This window comes from Pseudopodoces humilis, chromosome 24, assembly GCF_049639895.1.
Source record: "Pseudopodoces humilis isolate 2021_Gansu_Grassland_sample_001 chromosome 24, ASM4963989v1, whole genome shotgun sequence".
NCBI lineage: Eukaryota > Metazoa > Chordata > Aves > Passeriformes > Paridae > Pseudopodoces > Pseudopodoces humilis.
The window spans coordinates 591,013-616,824 of NC_142223.1; the positions used below are offsets into that span (position 1 = coordinate 591,013).

Consider the following 25,812-nt stretch of genomic DNA (forward strand, 5'->3'; position numbering starts at 1 on the left):
AGGGAGTGGGGTTTCAGCTCAGGTGGGCTTGGAAGTGGCGGGGACTGCCCCAGGTGCCACCACAGCAGGGCATGGTGACATGGGTGTGACATGTTGTCTCCACCAGGAGCCTGGTGGTGTCCTGGCAGCTTTATAATGGGGTTGAACACACCCTCAGCCTAAAGATCTTGCCTTTTTCCCCCTGCCTGCTTCCCAGGGTCTGCCGGAGGGCGAGCACTCGCACCCCAGCCAGCCAGTCCGCAGCAAGACCCCTCAGATCCCGCAGGATGCCAAGGGCCCGTCGGCAGCAGGGCCGGAGCAGAGTCACCACGCCCCTGTGAACAGGCACACGGCACAGATGGACCCCCACGTCCACCTGCAGCGGGCACAGGGGGACACGAGCCAGACCTCCTACCCCTCGCCCGTCGCCATCTCCATGAAGCAGGAGCTCCCGTCACCGCACCAGCCCCAGGCGGTTCCCAAACAATCCATGTTTATCCCCACGACCTCGGGGCCGCCCCTCAGCCGCCCGGAGCCCCAGTCCACGCTCAAGCAGGAGCCATCCCCTCACCCCGTGTCCCAGAGACCAGTGGACATGGTCCAGCTCCTGACGGTGAGTGCTGTGCTCCTGATCCAGGGGGAAATTACCTTGTTCTGTCTCAGCCAGAGCACCAAATCTGACCTTTCTTACACCAAAAACTTGTATTCTGTAGGATGCAGAAAAGGCATTGTTTGGTTTTTGCATTGTTTTGTCCCTGATGGATTTTAGCCATGTTTACCGTTCCAAGTCAGTTTTGCATTTTCCTGGGAAGTGTTTCCTCATGGGCAGGGGAGAGTGTTGGTGTATTTCATTTAAATGAAAAAGAAATACTGCTCTCACAAGTGTAGAAAATGAGGAAGAGGAGGGAGGCAGTGAGGAGCAGGTAGCAATAAGGAGCTGGGAGTTGTGTTTAGCACCAAATGTCTCCCATATAACCTCCAGCAGTTCTTCTCCTGCTGTTGTTTCTCAGTTTATCCATTTGTAAAAGGGAAAGCAGCATTCAGGAGCAGCCTTGTGCTGGGTGGGTGGTGGAGGGATTGGGATGAGGGTTCCCACCCAGACAGAGCGGCCAGCTGGAAGGAAAAGGGCTGAGCTCCAGATTTAGCAGGATGTAACCCAAGGCAGGCCTTTAAACCTTGGATGGAAGTGTTGGTGGCAGCCGAGCAGCTCAGGCAGGATTTCAGATCCCACTCCCCTTGCTTTGTGTGTAACTCCCTTCTCCCTCTCTTCCCAGAAATACCCCATTGTCTGGCAGGGTCTCCTGGCTCTCAAGAACGACACGGCGGCCGTGCAGCTGCACTTTGTGTCGGGGAACAACGTGCTGGCTCACCGCTCGCTGCCGGCGCCCGAGGGAGGGCCCCCGCTGCGGATCGCGCAGCGCATGCGGCTCGAGGCCTCCCAGCTGGAGGGGGTGGCTCGGAGGATGATGGTGAGGGCGTTGGGGAATCTGTGCTCGGAGCCGGGCTGGTCCCACCGCTGCTCCCAGGAACCTGGGGCAGGGGGCTCCTCGGGGAATGGGCTGGGCCCTGTGGGACACAGGGATGGGATTGCTGCATCCTGGGCACGGCCTGGAGCTGGACTTGGTGATCCCTGGGGGTTCCTTCCAATCCAGGAGATCCCTACAATTCTGTTTTGGGATTCCGGTGTTAACACCGATTCCTTCAACCCCGAGAGCGAAACACAGATTGCAGGTGATGAGCAATAGCTCCTACACTGCATTTCTGGAAAAGACAATGAGAGCTGGGAAAGCTTTCAGTCACCCTCAGCCCTGGGACAAACCCCTGCTGCCTTCAGTGTGTCTGAGTAAGGTGGGGAGTTCAGGTGACCATGAAAATCCATTTTTAGTCCTTTCCACTGTGGTCGTGCTCTCAGCACGTGTTGGAATCACAGAATCCCAGACAGGTTTGGGTTGGGGGGGCCTTAAAGCCCATCCCACCCCCTGCCCTGGGCAGGGACACCTTCCACTGTCCCCGGTTGCTCCAGGCCCTGCCCAGCCTGGCCTTGGACACTTCTGGGAATGGGGCAGCTCTGGGGTAGAAATTGTAACATCAAGGGGTTTAAAGCGAGGATTTTCCCCCCTGGGTAGCAGATGGGTGTCTGGAAAACACGCACTCATGCAGCATTTCCCTGCACACGTCCTTCCCTTGCAGGTGGAGAGCGATTACTGCCTGCTGCTGGCGCTGCCCTGCGGCCGCGACCAGGAGGACGTGGTCAGTCAGACGGAGTCGCTCAAGGCCGCCTTCATCAGTTACCTGCAGGCCAAGCAGGCTGCAGGCATCATCAACGTCCCCAACCCCGGCTCCAACCAGGTACAGAGAGCCCCTGTGGTGCCACAGGGACACCAGAGCCACCCTGACAGCACAGGCAGCCTCTGCTGGGGCCACCTGGGGTTATTGCTCCAACAGCCCCCACATTTCCATCTCACCAAACACAGGGGGGAGATCCAGAAATTACCGACGGCATCGATACAGTCATTGATGGAATTGATGAAAGTGACCCCAAAGCCAAAAAAAACCCCAAATGTGTGTTTGGTGTGTTCTCAGTTCCCAGTCTTGGGCTGAAAACGGCCAAATGCATTTCCCAGCTCTTTATCTCTGAAGTAGAATCCTTGTTTCTTCCCATGTCCTGATTTTTCCAGAACAGCTGGTGTTTCCTTGCAGAATGCATTTGGTGCCGTGCAGGTGTGTTGCTGCGCTGAGCGCAATCTAACCTGTGTGTAATTGAATTCTGGATGTCAAGAGCCCAGAATGAGCGGCCAGCACTCAGAGCAACCACTGAAATGATAATTCATGGGAATTTTTCTGCCTTTCCCAGCAAAATCAGCCAGCTCCTACACCTGGAAAACTCCCCCCCTGGGAAACATGGCTTTGTTTTATACAAGATTTAGGATCCTTTAAGCACCCAGAACATCACTGAAAGGTCCCATTTTTAAACACGTCTCTGATGTGTGGTTTTTCCCTCCCTGCAGCCTGCCTACGTTCTGCAGATCTTCCCACCCTGCGAGTTCTCGGAAAGCCACCTGTCCCGCCTGGCTCCAGACCTCCTTGCCAGCATCTCCAACATCTCTCCTCACCTGATGATTGTCATCGCGTCGGTATGAGCTGTTTACCACTTACTGACTTTATTATTTTAATCTTAATTTTTTTTTTTAATTTTTCCAAGGCCCTGCAGCAAAAAAAAACAAGCAACTACAAAAAAAAAAAAAACAAAAAAAAAACCAACAACAACGAGAAAGCCCACAAAAAATTAATTTTAAAATAAAACAAATTCAAAAGAAGGAGAGAAGGTTATGAAACAAGAAAAATGCTGCCAGAAACCAGCCTCCTGCCCAACCGGCCTCGATCAAACCTTGGATGTTTACATGTTGCTTTAGCATATGGACAACTGATGCACTCAGCAGGTGGACTGGGCTCGGGTTCCTGTGCCTCCTTTTTGGGGAAAAAAACACACAAAAAAGAAAAAAAAAAAAAGAGGAAAAAAAGAAAAAAAAAGAGAAAAGGATGGCTTATTTTTTTTAACAAAAAGAAAAGGAAAAAAATAAAAAAACCTGAACTGCCTTTGCACTAAATTAGTGACTCGGACTTTGCACAGTTGGAGACGCTGTGACGTTCTGGATGTCTTGACACACATTGACTGCGCCGTGGACGTTCCGCAGGGACTCTGCTGAGATTTGTGGGTCAAGGAGCATTTCACAGTCATTTTTTATTTTATTGGTTGTTTTGTTGGGGTTTTTTTTTTTGGGGGGGGGTTTTTTTCCCTTCTTTTGGGGTTGTTTATTTTTTTTTTTTGGGGCGGGGGGGGAGGGGGTATTTTTTCCGGATGTGAACCTTCCTCTTCCTCCACCTGCCCCTGCTGCAGCCATCTTCTCGTCATCTGGGATGTACAGTTTACACTGCAAAACAAGAGAGTACAAAACAACAAAACAAAAGGGAGAGCATTTTTCCTTCCTGGTGGGATATGCAGAACTCAGTGGGTGTGTGTATATATAAATATATATATAATATATATAAATATATATAATACTGACTTTAAAAAAAAAAAAAAATCAAATCCCCACAACATACATTTTTTTTTAATCTGTGCCAAAAATGTGTTTTCAGAGAAAAAAAAAATCTTATTTTCATACTCAGACTTTGTATTGTCACTCATTTGTAAGTGCGCTTCATTTAAACATCCCCTCGTCTCATCAGCTGTGGAAGTGTTATACACTTGTACAAAGACTCTGCCCGGCCCCCCTCGCCTCCCCTAACACTTAATTAATTTATGGAACTTGGTTTTTTGGGGTTTTTTTGTTTTTTGGTTTTTTTTGGGGGGGTTTTTTGTTTATTTTTGGTTTATTTTATTTTTTTTTTCTCAGCGCAGTTTTGTTTTGTGTGTCCATTGGATTACGAACTTTATTAAAAAATACAAAACACGTCGGCGCCCCGACCTCGTCCCTCGGCGTGGGGAGGGGGAGCGGGGAAGGGGAGGTTTGGGGGCTGCCAGGGAGGGGTCACCCCCTTCTCCTTTAAAAACAACCAGAGAAAAAAGATCATTTCATCCCACTAAACCACATTTCTCTGGATTTTCCCTCCTGTGTTGTAAAATATTTGTGAAAACCGAAATTGCAGGGTTTGCCCCCGCTTTTAATCTCACCATGCAACAGCTCCTCAAGGAAAATTATCCCTGGATTATTGGTGCTCATCATCCTTTGAAATACAAGAACCAGACTTGGTGTTTTTCCACCCAATTCCCTGCCAGGTGCAAGGGGGAAGCCCAATCAGGACTAAATGAGTTAAAATGAAGCAGGTGTGGTAAAAAAGGAGCTTTGGGGCAGGATGTGGCCTCCAGAACCTCTGGCTGCAGCCCCGGCGGGGGCAGGAAGGAGCCAGGTTTGGGGTGAAACCAGGCCAGAAAGGAGCCCCAGGGTGGGGGCCTGGCCAGAGACACCCCCAGAGACCCCGGGTCCCTCGGGGGGGACAGGGGGGGTCACACTCCTCCCCCTTCCCCAGGGGAACTGATGGACAGACCCAGCCCAGATGGGGCTCGGACACACGGACACACGGACACACGGACACACGGACGGCGGGCACAGGGAAAGGGTCCGACCCCGCTGGGTTCTGAGTGGGAGCTTGGGGGTAAAAAGGGACATTTTTGGTGGGTTGGAGGGCACTGTCTGTGTGTCCGGCCAGGTGTGAACGGTCTGTCTGTCCAGGCAATGTCCGTCCACCCAGCTGGGCCTGGGGCTGTCCATCCATCCAGGCCCATCCCCCTGACCCCCCGTCCCGTGGGTCTGACAGATGGACAGGAGAGGGGAATGTCCAGCTGGACACACGGACACTACATCCAGCCGGACACACGGACACTGTGTGTGCAGCCGGACACACGGACACTACATCCAGCCGGACACACGGACACTACATCCAGCCGGACACACGGACACTACATCCAGCCGGACACACGGACATTACATCCAGCCGGACATACGGACACTACATCCAGCCGGACACACGGACATTGTGTGTGCAGCCGGACACACGGACACTGTGTGTGCAGCCGGACACACGGACATTGTGTGTGCAGCCGGACACACGGACACTACATCCAGCCGGACACACGGACATTGTGTGTGCAGCCGGACACACGGACACTACATCCAGCCGGACACACGGACATTGTGTGTGCAGCCGGACACACGGACACTACATCCAGCTGGACACACGGACATTGTGTGTGCAGCCGGACACACGGACACTGTGTGTGCAGCCGGACACACGGACACTACATCCAGCCGGACACACGGACATTGTGTGTGCAGCCGGACACACGGACATTGTGTGTGCAGCCGGACACACGGACACTACATCCAGCCGGACACACGGACACTGTGTGTGCGTGTCCAGCTGGACACTTGGACACTGCACATGGACGGAAGAACGGATGGACAGACATCCAAGTGCACAAATGTGTTTCCACCTGGACACTTGGACATGCCCACACAGACATTTTCCTCCTCCACCCATGGACATTGAAGGCCCCAAAATGCATTTTTTGCCCCAAGGGCCCCACTTGAAAACCAATTTCACACCCCTGCCCTGCCCCACAGCCCTGTGTCCGTCTGTCCGGCCCCATCCCTGTGTCCAGCCAGGCTGTGGGAACTGGGGAAGGGTCCAGCCCTATCCCAACTCCAAATTTATGGACAGTGGGGAATGGGGCGGGGCAGGGGTGTGAAATCACCGATTTTTGGAGAGGGACATTTATTAATCTGTGGAGCAGGCAGGTCGGGGGTGGGGCAGGGGTGTGTCGGGGGGGTGAAATCGCAGATTTTTGGACGGGACCTAGCAGACAATAAATGGCATTTTTGGGGCATTTATGCTCATGTGTGGAGGAGGATCAAGGGAGGGCGGGGCATGAGTGGGATGGGCGGGGCATAGGGGGATGGGCGGGGCGTGAAGGGGCAGGGCATGAGTGAGGTGGGTGGGGCATGGGGGGATGGGCGGGGCATGAGTGGGGTTGGGTCAGGGTGTGAAATCGCTGATTTTTTGGAGAGAGACATTTATTAATCTGTGGAGATGGGGTGTGAGAGGGGTGTGAAATCGCTGATTTTTTGGACGGGGCCTTGGGGACAAAAAGTGCATTTTTGGGGCATTTATGCTCCTGTTTGGAGGAGGAAGGTTGGGGGCGGGGCACGAGTGGGGTGGGGCATGGGGGCGGGGCATGAGGGGATGGGGCGGGGCATGAGGGGATGGGGGCGGGGCATGAGCTGGATGGGGTAAGGGTGTGAAAAAAGTGATTTTTGGAGAGGGACATTTATTAATCTGTGGAGGAGGAAGGTCGGGGGTGGGCCGGTGTCTGTCCACCTGTCTGGCTGCACGTACAGTGTCCGGCGGGACAGGCAGTGCCTGTGTCCAGCTGGACTGACAGCTGGACATGCAACGGTCCCTCTGTCTGGCTGTGAATGTCACCAGCCATGGAACATGTCCCTGTCTGCCTGTCCCACCATCTGTGTGTCCAGCCCTCCGTCTGTCTGTCCATCTGCCCAACCAGCCACGGCCCTGTCCGTGTGTCCGCCTGTCCTGAACCCTCCGATCCCTGCAGGCTGCAGGGCTGAGGACAGACGGACACACGGACGGTGGCAGGGGTGGGCACACGCGTGGACAGACACGGGTCCTGGCTGGCTGTGCCCCTGGCGCCGCGTCCGTGCGTCTCCCCGCCCTGCGAGGCTCTGAGGGCGCAGCACCGCAGGATTCAGCCCCTCCTCCCCGCGCTCCAGCCCTGCAGGAGCCCCAAACACCCACGGGGGGAGAAGCCACGGCGAGCTCCCCCCTCCCTGAGCACCGACCCTTACAAAATACCGCATTTTATTCCATCTCTCTCCTCGCAGAAATACACTTTTTACACGCTTTGCGAGCTGTTAAATAAAGGCTGTGCGGGGCTGGGCTCACTCGGGGGGCGGGGGCGGGCCCTCGGCCGGGGGCGCGGGGGCAGGGGCGGGGGGCGGCTCGGGGCCATCGCGGGGGCGGAAGAGGAGCTCCCCGCTGGGGATGACCTGCTCTGCCGGCCAGCCCGCCGCGCCGTACGGCTGGTAGAAGTCGGGCTCCGCCTGGAACATGACGAGCGCCTGGGCCGTGTGGATGCGCACGTGCTGCGCCAGGCTGCTGGCGTCCAGGAACTTCTCCCCGCAGGAATCGCAGGCGTAAAGGATCTGCGTGTTGGGGTCTGCAGCGGGGACAGGGAAAAGCAGGCGGGAATGGAGGAGGCGCCGGGCTGGGGGGACGGGAGGAGGCAGCCCCGGATCCCCGCTCTCACCTGCCTCCTGCACCTGCTTCACCGCCTTGGTGATCTCGGCCTTGAGCGCCTCCGTCTCATCCGCCGTCACCGCGGCCGCCACCGGCACCACTGTGGGGACAGCAGCCACAGGACATTGGGGAGACAGCAGCACTGGGGGGACAGGGACACTGGGGGGAATGGGGACATTGGGGGGAATGGGGACATTGGGGGACAGGGACACTGGGGGGAATGGAGACACTGGGGGGAATGGGGACATTGGGGGAAATGGGGACATTGGGGGACAGGGACATTGGAGGACAGGGACACTGGGGGACATCCCATGGATAAGCTTCCCTTTTAGGGTGGCTCCTGGGACCTCTAAGTTGCACCCCCATAAATTAACCTCACTTTCAGGACAGCTTCGGGCCCCTTCAGATATATTCAGATATATTCAGATACATTTTCCTTTTGGGGTGGCTCATGGAACATCCAATCTCCTCGCCAGGGGTAAAATCTCCCTTTTGGGATGGCACCTGGGACCTCCAAGCTGTTGCCCATGGCTAAACCTCCTTTTCAGGACCCTCAAGCTGCATTCCCATGGGTAAATTTCCCTTTTGGGATGACTCCCGAGTCGCCTAAGCTGAACCCCCATAAATGAATCTCCCTCTGGGGACAACTCTGGGACGAACCAGCTGCTCCCTATGGATAAATTCCCATTTCAGGACAACTCCAGGACCTCCCAGCTACACCCCACTGCTAACTCTCCCTTTTGGATGGCTCCCAAGCTGCCCCCAGGGATGAACTCCGTTTGGGAACGCCGTTACCTGTGAGCTGCGTGACAGCGGTGGCAGCCAGCGCCTCGGTGGCCAATGTCACCATGTCATCGGAGGCCACCGTGACGATGTTGACCTCGTCGCCTTCCTCGGGCTCCAGGATTTTGATGCCGGCCTTGCCCTGGTGCACAGTCTTCACGTGGGAGCGCAGGTTGTCCACGCGGTTGAAGCCGCGCCCGCACTTGTCGCACAGGAACGGCTTCTCCCCTGGGCAGAGCACAGAGAAGGGGCGGTGGGTGAGGGGGGGACAGCCGGGGGCGGTGAGGGGCTCCGGGGGGTACCCACCCGTGTGGATGATGATGTGCTTGGACAGGTCGCCCACGTTGACGAAGGCTTTGTTGCAGACGGTGCATTTGTGGGGCCGGATGTTGTCGTGGTGACGGATGTGGTTGGCCAGCTGGCTCGACTGGACAAACCTTTGGGAATGACGCCAGGGTCACCACAGCCCGAGGATTCACCCTCCAGAGCACGGCACCCGGCTGCGGAGGGCGAGCGGAGGTGCCCCCCGGTACTCCCACCCCACCCAAGCGCCCCTCCCGCTATTCCCAAGGGGAATCCTCACCTCTTCCCGCACCGCTCGCACACGTAGGGCTTCTCCCCGGTGTGCTGGCGCACGTGGGCGATGAGGGAGCTGGCCTGGGTGAAGGCTTTCCCGCAGATCAAGCACTGGCACGGCTTCTCTCCTGGGGAGACGCAGGAGAAGGTGGGAGGGGAGGCTGAGGGAAGCAGGGCCCCTCGGGAAGCAGGAGCGTGTCCGTACCGGTGTGGATGCGGACGTGGCGCTGGAGCGCGCCCGGGTCGGCGAACTGGCGCTGGCAGTGCACGCACACGTACGGCTTCTCCCCGCTGTGGATCCGCAGGTGCCGCTTCAGGTTGCCTGGGAGCAGGGCAGGCTGAAGGACACCGCACCCTCCTCCCCCTTCTCCTCCTTGGCAGAGCCCCAGGAGCTCCCTGGGGAAAGGCTGGTGCTGTTCAGGGAGCAGGGACTGCGCAGGGATCAAGGGAAGTTGGCTGCACCTTGCCTGGGATCAGGCAGTAACGTGGAACTGGAGACAGCCGGGACAAGCACCCAGTGTTTGAGGGGATCAAAAGACTCCACCGGGATCATTCCAACCCTCTGGCTCTGCAGAAGGTTGGGAGAAGATGGGAGGAGACATCCCCATCTCCAGCATTTGGATGAGGAGCTCCACTCCGGGGTGTGACTCCATGGGGAAAACCAGGAATTCATGCAGCACAACTGTGGCACTGTAAAGCCGGGATGAAATCCTTCCTCTGGCTCTGATCCAGCCCCAGAATACTCCCTGCTCCCCCCAGAGCATCCAAGTCCCGTCATTCAGCCTCTCAGCCCCGCTCCCCTGTCTTACCCGACGTGGTGAACTGCTTCCCGCACTCCCGGCACTTCAGGGGCCCATCTGCGATGTGGATCTTCAGGTGAGCCTTCAAATTCCCCACCTGGGGATGGAGAACAGGATGGAGAGAGCCCCAAACCACCTTGTCTTCCTTCAGAGCAACCCAAATCCCCGTGGATCCCTTTTGGAGCGGCCTCTGGGACCTCCAAGCTTCACCCTATGGACAAACCACCCCTTCCGAGCTCCAAGACACCCAAACCGTATCCCAGGCACAGATCTCCCTTCCAGGAGCACACAGGCCTCAGCTTCCCCGCTCCCCAGCGCACCTGGTTGAACTTCTTGTCGCAGTGGGGACACTTGTGCTCCTTGTCGGTGTCGTGCGTCTCCAGGTGGCGCATCTTGGACGTGGGGTCGGAGAAGGAGCGCCCGCAGTAGTCGCACTGGTAGGGCTTCTCCCCGCTGTGCACCAGCTGGTGCCGCTTCAGGTTGCCCGAGGTGGTGAAGAGCTTGCCGCAGTCCTCGCAGCGGTAGCGGGCCTCGCCCGTGTGCCGCTTCTTGTGCAGGTTCAGCAGGCTGATGAGCCGGTAGCTCTTCCCGCACTCCTCGCAGCCGTACGGCTTCAGCGGGCTGCGGTGAGGAGGGAACGTCACAGCCAGCAGCGGGAGCACCCCCACAGAAATCAGGGGATGGCTTGGGAGACACCTCCAAGCCACTCTGCTTCCACCAAAGCCCACCTGCTACAAAAGCAGGTTGCTCCAAGCCCCATCCAACCCTCAACACGTGCAGGGATGGGGAGTCCACAAAACAACACGAAAAGGGAAGAACGATTTGGACAATGCTCAGACACAGCATGGGATTCTGATGGTGTCTGTGCAGGGCCAGCAGCTGGACTTGATCCTTGTGGATCCCTTCCAACCCTGGACTATTCTGTGACTATGACAGAGGCAGAAAGACAAATCTCCTCCCGGACACCCCAACACACTGGCGGATTTCCAGAAGATGGGACCATTCCCAGCAAACCCCACATTTTCCAGGCATCTTTCCCTGGCTCCACCCCTACCTGTGTGTCTTCTCGTGGGCCTTGCAGGCAGCGGGGTCAGAGAAGGCCTTGTTGCACTCCCTGCACGAGAAGGGCTTCTCTCCGGTGTGGATCCGGATGTGCCGCTTGAAGTTCCCGGTGTGGGTGAACTCCTTCCCGCAGTCCTAGGAATGGAGGGGCAGCACTGTCACCCCGCTGTCCCCGAGGCACCCGGTGGCACCGGCAGGTGCTGCCCAGGAGCCCAGCTGGCCTCACCTCGCACTTGTGTGTGACGGAGCCGTAGGCCTTGGACTCGGTGCGGTCGCTGTAGGTGCCGGAGCGCAGCAGGCGCGGCTCCCCCGAGTTCTCCTGCCCGGAGTCCGTGCTTCCCGACTCGTTATCCTCAGCGTTTTCCCCGTTCTCCAGCTGGACAGGCTCCTCTTCGGGGATTTTACCCTCGTCTTCCTCCTCCACTATCATCTCCCCCTCTTCCTCCCTCCTCTCCGGCTTCATCTCTGCAGGATGGTACAAAATGGGGACGCTCAAATTTGGGGGCAGCAGCAGAGGCACAAACCCTCCTGCATTTCCTAACCCAAGGAGACTCGGATTAGACACCCCCCTCCCCAGGGAAACCACAGAAACATCTAAGCTGGAAGCTCAACCACCATCACCTTTGCCTGGAATCACTTTGAATTTGCAGGTGATTAGCCCTAAATTCCCAAAGCCTGTGCAGGCAGAGCAGAACTTCCCAACTCTCCTCACTAAGCTCCATGAAAACTGTTCCCAGAGGATCCGTGCCTCACAAAAGCTCACACTCACACAGTGAATTCCACAGAAAAGCAGGGCTCAAGCTGTGCCCAGCTCTGTCCCAGCCCCGCTGCCCCACACACCTCCTGTCCTGGCGGTGTCCGTGGCGCCGGGGCTGCCGCTGCCCCCCGTGCTCTCCAGGGGCTGCGGGAGCCCAGGAACGTCGGCTTTGGGACCCTCCTGGATGGCAGCACCTGCGAGCACCGGAGTGTCAGGACAGCTCTGGGGGTGACAGCAGGACCCAGGGTGTCACCCCTCGGTGCTTTACCTTCCTGGGCAGCCGGCTGCTCCGCAGGCACCTTGGGCTGTGCCGTGGCCTCAGGCTTCTCCTCCTTCCCCTCGGTGCTGGGAGCCGCCGCTTCGGCTTTGTCAGGCTCCCCCTGAGCTTCTGCCACCACCAGAGCCTTGTCATCGGCCTTGTCGGCTCCTGTGAGGGAACAGGCGAAGCCATCCAGCTGCTGCTGCCAGGAGGATTCCCAAATCCCACAAAATTCCCAGAAGCAGCCATTTTTTAACTGCTGGTGCTGCCCAAGAGGATCAAACCCCATCCAGGAACTGGGTTTGCAACGTGGCCAAGGAGCCTGAGTGGATACATTTTGGACTGCATGGAGCCTAAGTGGATAAATCTTGACTTTGCCTGGGTGAGGGGAAGCCAGGAGGGTACGTACCGATGTCGAGGGGCTGCTGGTTCGTCCCAGGGGGATTTTCTGGGGGCACAGAGAGAGATTTGAGCGCGTTGCAAGCGCTGACGATCTCCTGCATCTGCAGGAAACCTGCCACGGCCAGCACATCCTCCACGTTGTCAGGGCTCAGGCTCAGCTTAGCTGTGTACATGAACTCCAGAACCTGGCCCAGGCCTGCAGTGGAGGTGACACAAGCAGAAATCAGCCCTCACCCCTCACTCTTCCATTCTGAAACATTCAAAAACAGCTGAGGAGCCTCCCTCGAAGCCTGGCCAGGGAACGATGTTTAAGGAGCTGAGAGGGATCCTGGATGAAAACTGGAGGCCTACCTGCAGCGTTGCTGATGTCCAGGTGCACCACGTCCTTCTGGTCCACGAAGAGCATGCGGAAGTAGTCGCTGCAGGCGGCCAGCACGGCCTTGTGCGCCTTGAAGTCGATGCCGTCCACCACGAAGGTGCAGTCACAGAGCAGCCCCAGCTGCCGCTGCTGGTTCAGCTGCTCCAGCACCTGCTGGCTGTGCTGTGGGAAATCCATGGCTGTGGGGAGGGAAAAAAAACCGGGATTGGGGGTGAGCTGGATGGTGAAACTGAAAGGGTCGTGGAGGAGAGATCACAAAACATGACCTGACTGCCCTCGTGGTTAAAAAAATGGCCCAAAAAGGTGAATTTTAGCTCCTCTCCTGGCTAAATCCAACCCCAAACCCTCTCCTAGGACAGCCACGACACCACCACAGGGCTAGAAAGAGTTGATGGAACAGCCAGGATGGTTTTTAGCCACCCTGGCAGTACTCAGAACACAGCTACTGCCCGCAGCTGGCCCAAGCAGCGAGCTGGAGCCTTGTCACCTCTGCAGACACAAGTGCCATCGTCCCTCCTCTGTGTCACAGCTCCTGCCAAGGCAACATGGAAGTGTTCATCCAAACCTTCCAGCTCCTGCTCTTTCCAGCTGCTCATGTCACGATACCGAGGAATTTTTACACTTCATTATGTGTTTGGAGGGGGTTCTCCATGCCTGGAGCACAGCTCTGCCTAAGGAATGCTGCAAATTGCTGGAAACACAGCACAACCCCAGTTTTCCATCAGGTCCTTGTCAGTAAAGTGCCACACTGTGGATTTCCTCCTGAGCTGCATCCATAGGGTGAATGAAGGGTTTTCACTTGGCTTTGTCTTCCAAGAATGATGCCGGTGCTGAAGGGATTGTTTCAAGGGATTGGCAGGAGAGAGGAGAAAGGAAACGGGGACTATCCAGTTATTGTTCATGCAGGAAGTCCCTAAAGCTCTGGATGCTGGAGCAGGAAGGTCACAGCTGGGGAAACACTCTTGGATTCCATGCTCGGTGTCTCTGAAAGTTTCCAGCCCATGGAAGTTGTTTTTCCACGTCACCACCTCTTAAACCAGGCCTTTCCAGTCAGGAAAAAGCGAGAGGTTTGGATCTACAACACCAGGCACTTCCAGCTCCTGTTCCTTCCAGTGATAAGTGGGCAGAGGGAGCCTCCTCCTGTCAGCTGTGGGTGCCAGCAACACTCGGGGAAGGATCTTCCTCCCAGGGATTCATTCAGCTGCCACAGGCATTCCTGGTGTGGATGAGAGGCCAGGACCTCTCTGACAGCATCAGATCTTGCACACAGAGAAGTTACACTCCATTTTGTCATTGCAGCTCCCTGCCCTGACTTTCCCCCAGCTCTCCAAACCCCTCCAGCCTGTCCCAAAATACATCCCTAACAGCCAGGAAAAGCAGTGCTCGGGTCAAAATACTGCACAGCACAGCCCAGTGTGGTTTGTAAAGCTCTGGAGAAAAGGGGGAGCATTTTCCCCACAGGGTAAACAAGGCTGTGTTCCATGCTCAGAGAGCTCTGTGCAGCAGAACCTGAGGAATCTTGACAGTTTGATGCACTAAAAGGGTATTTTGGGGAATTTGTGGGAGGCACTTTGCATCTGAATGATGATTTTTTTCATGCTCCAGGATTGGATTTGTGTCAGCTTTGCTCCCCAGCTTTGAGCAGGAAGTAAAAATCCAGGAAACTCAACTCCTCCCCAAAAACCTTCCTATTTTCTGTAGTCTCTTCCACAATGTCACATTCCAGCCCCCTTGGAAGCGCAGCAGGGAGAGGAGAGGCTTGGGTGAGCTCTCCATACCCACACCCAGCAGCCAATGTCACCTTTAGCCACTAAAATCCCTGACTCTGAGGTTTAGCACTCCCAAACACCTGGAGCCAACCCCAAGGACTGGAGCTCACCGCTGCGCTGTGACGAGCAGAGATCTCCAGAGGATGGAGGGCCAGAAGGTTGTGTCTCTCCTCCAGAGATTTCCCCTTTCCAGATGTTCGGGTCAGTCTCTACACAGCCATCCTGGGAAAAAAGGGATGAAAACCACAATTTTAAACCTCCAGTCTTGGGTGCTGACGGTGCAAAATCACTGATGCAGGACTGGGCACCCTCTGATTTCCCCTCAGGGGAGACGATTCCCCTCCCGACCTCTCCCTGACGAGCCTGTTGAGTCTCTCCTTATCCAATTAATCATAGAGAAGTTCATTATGAGCCCACCCACGCCCACCACACAGCTGCAGTCCCAGGGAGCTTCCCACATGAGCTCTGCTAAGTGCTCTTGCTAATTAGCAACATTACTTCTCCCCTTCCCTGCCACATGAACCTATTAAAACCCCCAAAACTCCTTAAATTAGAAAAACCAGTGATTTAAACATTGTCTTTCAAGGCTGTCAGCATCCAGCCATCCCTCCTGGGAAGATGAAAGGGAAGAGGGGGTTTGTTTCCTACCCACTGTCATCTCTCGCCTCGTGCGTCAGCTCGGGGAACAACGCGGCCCCAACCCTCGCTGCCTCTGCCCACTGGGGTCTGTCCTCATTTCCAGGAACGGATCCTGCAATGTTTTCCATGAAAAAAATGAAGTTTAGAGCTGATCTGAGTGGAGTAGCTCCATATAATAATAATATGGACCGTGGAAAAGGGAAGGGCTGCAGAGCCCATGGTGGGAAGCGGAAGGGGAGCTGTGAGAGGGGAAATGACCACAAAGAGGAAAAAATGTGGTGAAAAGGAAATAAAACGAGAAAGACACGAGGAGAGGGACATCCTGGATGTCCCACGGGGAACAGACATCCTAAAGATGCCTCGGTTATCTGGATTTCAGGCCTATGGATGTGCTGCTGCTGCTCTGGACACCAGGACATCACCTGAGCCTGAGATCTGCCCTGAAACCCTTCCTGTGTCTGCAGCGCCCAGGGATGACAAACCCTTGTCTCCTCTGGGAAAAACCCCCTTTGGAATGCTGGCCGAGGGCCGGCATCTCGGGAGAAGCCTCTGACGCAGAAACGGAGCTAAGGAAATACGGCTGCTCCGGGAAATGTGTCCCCCGTGCCCAGCCGCAGAGGGCAGGGACAGCCAGGAGGGGCTGTCACCTCGCCAAAACGCCACAACAAGGGAAAACGCCGTTTTCCTTGCGGTTTTCGCCGTCCCTGAGGTGCGGGGATGCGGCTGGCGCTGGCTCGGGGCTGTGGCCGCCGTTCCCGGCCATGGGGAGGGTGTTCGGGTGGCCCGAGGGACGGTGATGTCCCCGGCCGGGGACACGGGCTGGGGCGCGTCCCGGAGCGGACAGGGACACCGGGGAGGGGCGGCAGGAGGAGCCCCCCGCTGCCCTCACGGCAGCCACGAGCACCCCGTTCCCCTCAAGACAAGCAGGAGCCCCCCGCCCCGCTCACAGCAGCCAACAAACCCTGACGATACCCCGCAGCCCCTCATTCCTACCGCGACAAGCCGCCGTTCCCCTCACGACAGCCGGCAGCACCCCGTTTCCCACGGCCCGCCCCTCCGCAGCCTGCCCTCAAAGAACCGGGGGCCGCGCACCGGGGTGACCCCCAAACCGGCTCCGTTACCCCACAGCCAGCGAGCCGGGCCGCAGCCTCCTCCCCTCCCGGCGCCCGTGTCCTACTGGGCCTTCTCCCTTAGCCCCTCCAGCGCTCTCCCGGGGCCCCCGCGCCGCACCTGCCATGCCGGGCCCGGCGGGGCCTCATCCGCAGCCCGCGGCCCTCACCGTGACACCGACCAGACAAAGGGCGCCGCCATCTTGGCACCGGGCGGAAGCGGCGTCGCCCCGTCCCGCCGAGTGGCGGCGTCAGTGCGCATGCGCGGCGGGGGCGGTCACCTTCCCGCCCCTTCCCGCCGCAGAGGGGCCGCCATGACAGTGTGGGGGCGGTGCTGAGGGACCGGGGGAGCCGTGAGGGACCGGGGGGAACCGTGAGGAGGGACCGGGGGAGCGGTGAGGAGGGACCGGGGGGAGCCGTGAGGAGGGACCGGGGGAGCGGTGAGGAGGGACCGGGGGGAATCGTGAGGAGGGACCGGGGGCAGCCGTGAGGGACCGGGGGGAACCGGGAGGAGGGACAGGGGGGAACCGTGAGGGGTGAAGGTGCTCGTGCCACCGCCGTGTTCCTCGCTAAGCACGTTCCCAATCCGACACATCACCCTTGTTTAAACACCGCCGATGTGGCGATTCCATCACTGTCCCAGTGCCTGACCACCCGCTCCATGAAGGAATTTTCCCTATGTTTAATATAAACCTCCCTTGCCACAGCTCGGTGCCGTTCCTCCTTGTCTATCATTTGTTTCCTTGGTTCCATCCTTCTGCAGGGAAAAGGTTCCCGTTGTAGGGAAATAATGCAACTTTCCTAACTAACTTTTAATTAGTTGATTTAATTAATTGTAAACAGCACCCACTTTTGGCCAGTGTTAGTTAAGTTTCTGCACAGACTTGTTACTCGGATGATTAAATCACCAAAACATTAAGTTTGTTACAACTAACCCTGACAAGCTTCAATAAAGCCAAAGATTGGATATCTGGGATGTTAAATTTATGGCACTTCAAGGACATTGGAGTAACCAGAAAATACAGAGAAGATTAAAGCCTGGAAAGCTGGAGATTCCCTGTCCGAGGAAAAGATGATAACAGGACTGCAGAAATCAATGACCAACAGAGGATAGAATGCTAAATATTAAAGAGTGTTATGTGCCTTAGAACCAGTGAACGTTAATTTATTTGTTTGCTGAAAATGTATAAATAAGTGAAAAAAGTTTGTATCCTTATGGGTCATAAGGATACCCTCGATCCCGTCAACCAGATCGTTGATAGAATTAAACATGTCCCAAAAAAAAGTGTTTTTATTTTTCCCCAGCTTTCCTGCCACAAACGAGCTCCTGTGGGGTGTGTTTGGTGCTGGGCTTAAGGGCCAACTTCCACATCTCCCCTGTGCGAAAGCGATGTGGGCAGAAATAGGAGGAAGAAAACGAGAAAAAACAGTGATGGAATCGCCCTTTCCCCGGCGTTTATTCCCATTTTCTTCCTCCTTTTATCCGCATCTCCCTGGGCGAGGGCCGCTAGATGGCAACCAGCGCCCGGCGCTGCCGGGGCGGCGTTCGCGGCCCAGCGCCGGGGCCCGAGGGCAGCGAACTTCCCGAGCCTTTTCCTGCCCGGAGCAGCTCCGCTTTTAACCCTTCCTCCTGCGGGGACAGCGCCCTGAGTGCCCGCAGCAGCTCCGCTTTTAACCCTTCCTCCTGCGGGGACAGCGCCCTGAGTGCCCGCAGCAGCTCCGCTTTTAACCCTTCCTCCTGCGGGGACAGCGCCCTGAGTGCCCGCAGCCGAGCCTGGGACGCTGCCAGATCTCTGATTGCAGTCACGAGTGGCTCGGGCACGGCCACACCAGCCGTGTGTAGCCATAAACAGGCGGCCGGCACTCGCTGTTGTGGGTGCACACACCGAGCCGAGCCTGCAAGGAGGTTCTGCCCTTCCCCGAGGAGAAACCTTCGGCTTTGGGGCAGTCATCCCGGCTTGTGCCATCCCCAGGGCGCTGCTGGGTGAGGGTGGGCGAGGGGAGGAGGGTTTGGTGCCCTTCCAGGTGGGTCGGCAGCCGGACAGCTGAGGGGATGGCTCAGAAATAGAGCTTCGGGAAGAAATGAGTCACCCCGGGCTGGAAATAAACAGGGCAGCGGGCGCCCGAGCGGCTCCTGGTGCGGGATTCTGTCGGGATGGCAGAATATCCCTTTCCGAGACACCCCTGGGGTCTGAACACACACCCCTTCTGGTGGGTAAAGCATCAAGGAAATATAAAAAAACCCAACAAAACGGAGAAGGCGGCAGTCAGACGTTGCCAATAATTTATCCCAAGCTCTATATACAAAGACAGGCTCTGGCGGAGGGTTGGGAAGGGAAGCTGGCTCCCGGCAGGATTCTTGGCACGCTGGATCTCACCCCTCAACACGCGCCAGCTAAAAATTGCCGGAGCTGGGACTCCCGTCCGGAATTTCTCCGGTGGGTGACGGAACACGATCACCGCAGGTCTGACCCCACTGCGGAGGGAGCGTTCCCATTCCCTACCCCATATCCCACCTCATTCCGAAATCACCCATTTAATTAGCGAGGGAGGGAAATGGGGGGTGCTGGGGAGGGGGAAAGGAGCCCCCCGAGCCCTCAGATCTTGATCTCAGTCCGGAACGTCTGCTGGACGTGCTCCGAGTGCTTGGCCGGCCGGCGCTGAGCCCGGATCGTCAGCATCCCGTTATCCCCCAGCGAGGAGGACACGGACGTGGGGTCCACATCTTCGGGCAGCTGGCACTTGTGGGTGAAGGTGTTCATGACGGTGCCATCCGTGGCCAGCTGGGAGAGAAAAAAAAAATGGGTGAAAAGAGGCGATTTTTGGGGTGCGAGCGGAATAGGGACTCATTATTCCCTGCGGTCCCCGTTAATTAACGGTGAATTAAACGCCGCTGGGGTTGCGGCCGCAGCTGTTTGGGAACTGGGCGGGATCTGGGTGGTCCCCGCATCCCCCGGGGAGGATTTTGGGGTCCCCCGCTTTCGGGGTGAGCAGGGAGCACCCACCTTCTCTGCGTGCACCTCGATCTGGTTGTTGGAGGTGGTGACGATGATGTCCTCGGGCGCGAAGTCGCTGACATCCACCGTGAACTGATAGGTGTTCCCCAGGGTCTTCACCACGCCCGTGTTACCGGGGCGAGCTGCCCGACAGCGTTTGGGGGGGTCACAGCCACGGCTTGCTGAGGATCCCCCCCGAATACCCCCTGAGTGCGCCCCAAACTCACCTGGGAACCCCAAGGTCTCCCCGTGGGGCCGGACAAAGCTCCCGAAAAGCTCCATGGTGCCGGAGGGCGAGGATTTCACCTTCACCCACCGCCTGCCACCTCCTGCGACCCCCGGGGGGAAGAGCGGGACCCCCTTCCTCGTTCTCCTCCCGGCGAAGGCGACGCCGGATCGGTTATTTCGGGATATTTCGACTTGACGAGCTTTTTAAAGCCTCGTTAAGGCTCCCGGCCGCCTGCCAGACCTCTCGTAAAACCGGCTAAATTTAGGTCTTGCGCCGGAGACGGTGGAAATTTTTCCCCTCTCCGTCCCCCCCCCCGCTCCCCCCAGCTCAACGCCATGGAATGCAATGCCCATTATTAAGGAATAATCACGATAATTAATTAAAATACTTATTAAATCCTCCCCGCCGCGGGATGTACGTTGGGATTGGGGTGGAGGAGGGGGGAGGAAACCCGGCTCGCTCCGGCCCGAGCGGGTCCGTGGGATTCGTCAAGGTCGTTTTTAATGAGCTCGTTTGCGAGCTCAGTCGGGCAGCGGAGCCCAGGCGGGAGGGCGAGTCAGGGGGTGCAGACCCCAAAAACCCAAAAACGCGCCTGGGATGGAGCGCCCCGTCCCCGAGGGGCTGCGGGGGGAAAAGGAGAAGGGGGAGGAAGAGAGGGTGCTGGTGTCGGAGCACAGCTGGAGACCCTGCCCCACCGCCCGGAGAAGGGTCCGAGGTGAGACCCCCACCCAAAAAGGGGGAGTCTGGGGGTGGGGGTTTTTTTTGGGGGGGGGGGTCAGCGCCCTGTTTTCCCCCTTCGCAGGGTGCTTGGAGTGGGTGAAGCGGCAGCTGTTCCGCGTGGGGGAGGATTGGTACTTCCTCTTCATTCTGGGGGTCCTCATGGCCACCATCAGCTTCACCACGGACATCGTCGTCGCCAGGCTCCAAGCGGGTAAACGAGGGGAGCCCGGGGGGGCTGCACCGGCGTCGGGGGGTTCACCCAGAATATGGAGGGGGGCTTTCGGGGGCTGCACCTCCCCTCCCGACACCTCTGCTCCAGCCCACATGTGGCTGTACCAAGAGATCGGCGATGTCGCGGTGCTCAAGTACCTCTCGTGGACCCTGTACCCCACGGCACTGGCCACCTTCTCCACCGGCTTCTCCCAGAGCATCACCCCGCACTCCGGAGGTGAGCCAGCTGCACCCCAACCTCCCTGGCTCCCTAAAATACCCCCTCGGTAAAACGAGGGACCCCTCAAATTTGGATCCTGCCCCCTCCACCCCAGGCTCCGGCATCCCGGAGCTGAAGACCATCCTGATGGGCGTGCTGCTGGAGGACTACCTGGCCATCCAGAACTTCGGAGCCAAGGTGGTGGGGCTGACCTGCACCCTGTCGTGCGGCAGCACCGTTTTCCTTGGGAAAGTGGTGAGGGATCCCCTTCTGAGCCCCCAAACCCCTGGCGGTTTCAGCTGGAGCCGGGCTGGGGGGGATGCTCAGCCCCGTGTCCCCCCCAGGGTCCCTATGTCCACCTCTCCGCCATGGCCGCAGCGTATCTGGGGAAGATGAGGACCACGGTCACGAGGGAGTACGAGGTGGGGGTGCCACGCCCAAAAAAATTAATGGAGGGATTTGATTTTACCCCCAAAAAATCCGGGGTTTAATCCTCCTCACCCTACAGAACAAGTTCAAGCAGCACGAGATGCTGGTGGCAGCTCAAGCTGTAGGGGTGGCCTCAGTCTTCGGCGCACCCATCAGCGGTGAGGACCCCCCTAATCCCACTCTGGGCCCCCCTAAACCTCGCCCTGATCCCTTTTCCCGTTTTTCCAGGGGTGCTTTTCAGCATCGAGGTGATGTCCCCCCACTTTGCCGTGCGGGATTACTGGCGCGGCTTTTTCGCCGCCACCTGCGGGGCCTTCATGTTCAAGCTCCTGGCCGTGTTCAACAGAGATCAAGGCAAGGCAGGGCAGGCAGAATGTGCCCCCTCTTCCCCTTTACCCTTCCCCCCGTGGCATTTTTGGGGTTCTCACCCCCAAACCCACACCCTCATTCCTGTCCCTCCCTCCCAGAAACCATCGCTGCTGTTTTCAAGAGCGACCTCAAGATTGATTTTCCCTTTGACCTCCTGGAGACCTTCTTTTTCCTGATTTTGGGGTACGGAGGGTGCGTTTTTGGGGTGCTGTCTGTGCCCTGCCTGTGCCCTACCTGCCCTCTCCTCACAGGACCATCTGTGGGCTCGTGGCCTGTGCTTACCTCTTCTGCCAGCGCTGGTTGATGGTGGCCGTGAGGAAGAACCGGCTGACAGCCAAGCTCTTGGCCACCGAGTCCGTACTGGGCGTCCGTCCATCTGTCTGTCTGCACCCTCTGTGTCCATGCCATGCACGCTCTGCGTGTCCCTGCATCCTTTCCCTACAGCCCGGGTGTCTGCGTGTCCCTGTGTCCGTCCCTGTGTCCGTCCCTGGGTCTGTCCCTGGGTCCGTCCCTGGGTCCGTCCCTGGGTCCGTCCCTGGGTCCGTCCCTGGGTCCCCTCCCCGTACCCTGCCCATCCTCTCTGAGTGTCCGTACGTCCTCCCCGTGCCCTCTGGCCATCCGTGCACCCACTCCATCCACCCCACACATCCCAAGTGTCCTTGTGTCCCCTCCCTGCACCCCAAGTGTCCCCATATCCCCCCCCACACCCTGCTCACCCCACTCCATCCACCCTGGGTGGCCACCCTGTCCCCCCCATTGACCCTGGGTACCCCGATGTCCCCGCTATGCCCCCTAACCCCACCCACCCCATTGTCCCTGGGTCCCCCTGTCCGTCTGTCCGTCCGTTCCCACGTGCCCAGCCGCCCGTGTCCCCCCTGCAGCAAACCCCTGTACACGGTGCTGGTGGTGCTGCTCCTCGCCTCCGTCACCTTCCCCCCCGGGCTGGGGCAGTTCATGGCCTCCAGGGTGAGTGGGGACACGTGGGGGCTCCCTGGGGACCCCAAAACCTCCCAGCGGGGGCTCAGGGTGTCCGTTTGTCCGTCCGTGCAGCTCACCATGAAGGAACATCTCACCTCCCTCTTCGACAACCGCACGTGGGGCTCGCTGGCCCCCAACGCCTCGGCGGTGGCCAAGCCCTGGGGGCTCTGGCAGGAGTGGGCCCATCCCTCTGCCACCATCTATGGCACCTTGACCTTCTTCCTGCTCATGAAGGTGACCATGTCCCCCCCCCAGTGTCAGGGTGGGCCCCCCAAGGTGGTGGCCCCATGGGGTGACCCCCCCGTGTCCGCTGCCCCCCCCCAGTTCTGGATGCTGACCCTGGCCACCACCCTGCCCCTGCCAGCCGGGTACTTCATGCCCATCTTCATCTACGGTGAGGAGGGGGCTGGGGGGACATGGGAGGGACAGCCAGGGGAGGGGAGGGGGGACATGGGGAGGGACAGCCAGGGGAGGGGTGCAGGGGGTTCCTTCAGCCCTCGGAGTGGGGGTATCCAGGCCTGGAGGGGGGCACATCCAGCCTGGGGGTACACCCAGCTCTGGGAGGCCCGCAGGAGGGGGGTTACCTCTACCACCATTTCCTGGGGGGGCCCCTGGGGTCTCCCCACCTTCCCTCCTCCCCCAATTTTAGGAGCAGCCATTGGGCGCCTGATGGGGGAGGTGGTGGCCCTGCTCTTCCCACGGGGGCTCCATTCAGAGGGACCCCCACGGCCCATTATTCCTGCTGGCTACGCCCTGGCTGGTGAGTCTGGGGGCTGGGGGACACCCCCACGGGCAGGGGGACACCCACCCTGTCCCCTGACCCCCCTGTGCCCCTGCCAGGCGCAGCCGCGTTCTCGGGCTCGGTGACGCACTCGGTGTCCACGGCCCTGCTGGTGTGTGAGGCCACCGGGCACCTGGGCCACGTCCTGCCCACCGTGCTGGCCGTGATGGTGGCCAACGCCATCACCCAGAAGAACCAACCGTCCTTCTACGACGCCACCATCATTGTCAAGAAGCTGCCCTACCTGCCCCCCATCCGCAGCCGGCACATCGCGTGAGCCCCCGCCCCAAAACCCACGTCTGGCGGGCATTCCCCAGGAAACGATGGAAATCTGGGGGTTTTGTGCTCACCAGCTCCTACCGAGTGGTGGTGGAGGAGTTCATGGAGCGCCGGGTGGTGGCCTTGGCCAAGGGGGACGGCTTCCAGGAGGTGCTGGTGGCCTTGGACGCCTCTGCCGATGCAGAGTACCCTGTGGTGGAGAGCACAGGTGGGATGTGGGGTCTGGGGGGGGTCACTGTCACCACTCCCTGGCCCTGTGGTGGCCCTTGTGTGTCTCCTCATGCTGTCCCCATGGTGTCCCCCCAGTGCCCACTAGATATTCCCATGCTCTGTCCACACCACGCCCATGCTGTCCCTACGGGGAGCTCCTGCAGTGTCCCCACCCCGCTCTCACGGGGTCCTGTGACACTCCCAGCCTGTCCTGCGTCCTCATGTTGAGCCCTTGGTATTGCCACGGTGCCACCTCAGTGTTCCTGTGCCATCCCCACGGTGTCCCTGCACTGCACCAGAGCTGTCCCCATCCCCTTTGGTGTCCCCATGTTGTCCCCTCGATATTCCCACTCTGTCCCTATACTGTCCTCACACCCTCACCCTGCTGTCCCCATGGGGTGTCCCCTTGGTGTCCCCAGCACCTCCCCTTGGTGTCCCCACACTGTCCCCTCTTTCCAGGGTCCCCCACTCTGGTGGGCACCATCAGCAGGTCCCAGCTGGTCACCTTCCTCCAGAGCCACAAGCACCCCCAGGCGCCCCAAGGGGAGAAGGTAAATGGGGTGGGGGGTACCCTACCACACCCAAAAAGCTGCTTTTCCACCCCAAAACGAACACATCCTTCCTCAAGCTGGCCGCCGTGGGGACGCTCGGGGATGACTGCACCATTGAGCCCATCATGCTCCAGTTCTCCCCGTGGACCTCCTTGCATCAGGTTTGGGGGAGGAAAACGTGTCCTGGGAGCCCCCCAGGACACACTGAGGGGCCCGTGTCACACTGAGGGGACACGGCGGGGGTGGCTCTGTCCCCACGTGTCCCTGTGTCCCTTTCCCAGGCCTATCACCTCTTCCAGCTGCTGAAGCTGCAGCGAGTCTTTGTCACCCGCTCTGGGGAGCTGGTGGGGGCCGTGAGCAGGGCGGAGGTGAGAGGGAAGAGAATGGGGCTGAAAAAGGGAACTGGAAAGGGGGGAAAAGGAGAAGGGAAAACTGGGGGGGAGTCCCCCTTCCACCTCCCCTGTCCCCCTTCCACCTCCCCTGTCCCCCTTCCACCTCCCCTGTCCCCCTTCCACCTCCCCTGTCCCCCTTCCACCTCCCCTGTCCCCTTCCACCTCCCCTGTCCCCCTTCCACCTCCCCTGTCCCCTTCCACCTCCCCTGTCCTCTCTATTCCAGCTGCGGAGAGCGATCGAGGACCTCGCTGACCCCAAGTGATGTTTGGGACCCCAGGGAGCCCCACCCCAGGGGCACCCCCATGGAAACGGGGGTGTCCTGACCCCCCCCAGATGGTGAGGGGGGTGTGGGCTGGGGGCGCCGCTTCTGCAGCAGAGCCTGCTGTGCATTAAATGCCTGTTTGCATTAAATGCATCAACGCTTCCTCCTCCTCCTCCAGTCCCGCCGGTTTCTGCTGGGGGGGAGTCGCCCCCATCCCAAACCCAACAACAACGCTTAAAACCGCCCAAATCACCCCAAAAGTGCCCAGGACACGCGCTGAAGTGCCCCAGTCTCTGCACCACCCCGCTCTGCCCCACTCCTAAAATTACCAGCACATAATTGTCCTTATTTTAATTACTGTGATTAATAATGGGGTGGGTGTTTAGGGACCCCGGAATCCGGGGGGAGTAGGGAGGCAGAGCCCCCCCCACACTTCGGTGACCCCCGGACTGGGGCGCAGCGGGTTTGGGCGCTAACAAAGCCCTAATTAAGCCCGGGGGGTTAATTAGGCGCGGCAGGGCAGGTTGGGCAGGGCGTGCATGCCCGGGCCAGGCACAGGACGGGTGAAGCGGGGTCAGCGCCAGGGAGACACCCCAAAAGTGGGGCAGGAGCTGGGCTGGGCTCCAGGGAGAAGCGAGGGGAGCGGCCCCCGGCCCCCCGAAAGCCCCGCTGTCCCCGTGCCTCAGTTTCCCCGCGGGGGCGATAAGGGGGGGCAGGAGCCCCAGCCCGGGGTGCCCCCCCAGTCTGGATTTTGAGCCGCCACCGGAGCCGAGACCAGAAAACTCGTGACACCCGCAAGCTGAAATGCCCCCAAAACGGAGCGAAACCCCCCCAAAACCGCGGCTCTCGCAGC

General features: G+C 58.7%; 4 protein-coding genes across 8 annotated transcripts in view; 2 read left to right on the forward strand and 2 right to left on the reverse strand.

Annotated features, from left to right (window-relative positions):
• Positions 1–4,433, forward strand: part of SPEN (spen family transcriptional repressor) — a 63,572-nt gene extending 59,139 nt beyond the window's left edge. For all 5 annotated transcript variants that reach the window (XM_014257261.2, XM_088066381.1, XM_014257263.2 and 2 more), the window contains 4 exons: positions 197–592; positions 1,254–1,448; positions 2,170–2,328; positions 2,988–4,433. In XM_014257261.2, coding sequence (XP_014112736.2) covers positions 197–592; positions 1,254–1,448; positions 2,170–2,328; positions 2,988–3,119 — 882 coding nt within the window. In that variant the 3' untranslated portion in view covers positions 3,120–4,433. The remainder of the gene's footprint in view (positions 1–196; positions 593–1,253; positions 1,449–2,169; positions 2,329–2,987) is intronic.
• A 2,909-nt stretch (positions 4,434–7,342) lies between these two features.
• On the reverse strand, positions 7,343–16,575 carry ZBTB17 (zinc finger and BTB domain containing 17). The gene is made up of 17 exons (XM_005528373.3): positions 16,454–16,575; positions 15,233–15,335; positions 14,695–14,806; positions 12,788–12,994; positions 12,444–12,632; positions 12,044–12,202; positions 11,859–11,969; positions 11,245–11,483; positions 11,011–11,153; positions 10,277–10,577; positions 9,966–10,053; positions 9,362–9,478; positions 9,164–9,284; positions 8,887–9,017; positions 8,593–8,808; positions 7,808–7,897; positions 7,343–7,717 (listed from the first exon to the last, which is right to left on the reverse strand). Exons 4-17 carry the CDS (start codon positions 12,990–12,992, stop codon positions 7,440–7,442), a joined length of 2,388 nt encoding a protein of 795 aa, XP_005528430.1. The 5' UTR covers positions 12,993–12,994; positions 14,695–14,806; positions 15,233–15,335; positions 16,454–16,575; the 3' UTR covers positions 7,343–7,439.
• Positions 16,576–18,602: 2,027 nt separating this feature from the next.
• Positions 18,603–19,740, reverse strand: HSPB7 (heat shock protein family B (small) member 7). Its single transcript, XM_005528237.3, has 3 exons — positions 19,556–19,740; positions 19,338–19,471; positions 18,603–19,115 (listed from the first exon to the last, which is right to left on the reverse strand). Exons 1-3 carry the CDS (start codon positions 19,608–19,610, stop codon positions 18,930–18,932), a joined length of 375 nt encoding a protein of 124 aa, XP_005528294.1. The 5' UTR covers positions 19,611–19,740; the 3' UTR covers positions 18,603–18,929.
• Positions 19,741–19,824: 84 nt separating this feature from the next.
• Positions 19,825–25,121, forward strand: LOC102114005 (chloride channel protein ClC-Kb). The gene is made up of 19 exons (XM_005528238.3): positions 19,825–20,272; positions 20,360–20,488; positions 20,597–20,725; positions 20,823–20,962; positions 21,052–21,129; positions 21,216–21,294; positions 21,365–21,490; positions 21,604–21,688; positions 21,757–21,858; positions 22,387–22,471; positions 22,556–22,717; positions 22,808–22,877; positions 23,133–23,243; positions 23,324–23,537; positions 23,618–23,751; positions 24,213–24,304; positions 24,382–24,465; positions 24,586–24,672; positions 24,921–25,121. Exons 1-19 carry the CDS (start codon positions 20,155–20,157, stop codon positions 24,957–24,959), a joined length of 2,064 nt encoding a protein of 687 aa, XP_005528295.2. The 5' UTR covers positions 19,825–20,154; the 3' UTR covers positions 24,960–25,121.
• The last annotated feature ends 691 nt before the right edge of the window (positions 25,122–25,812 follow it).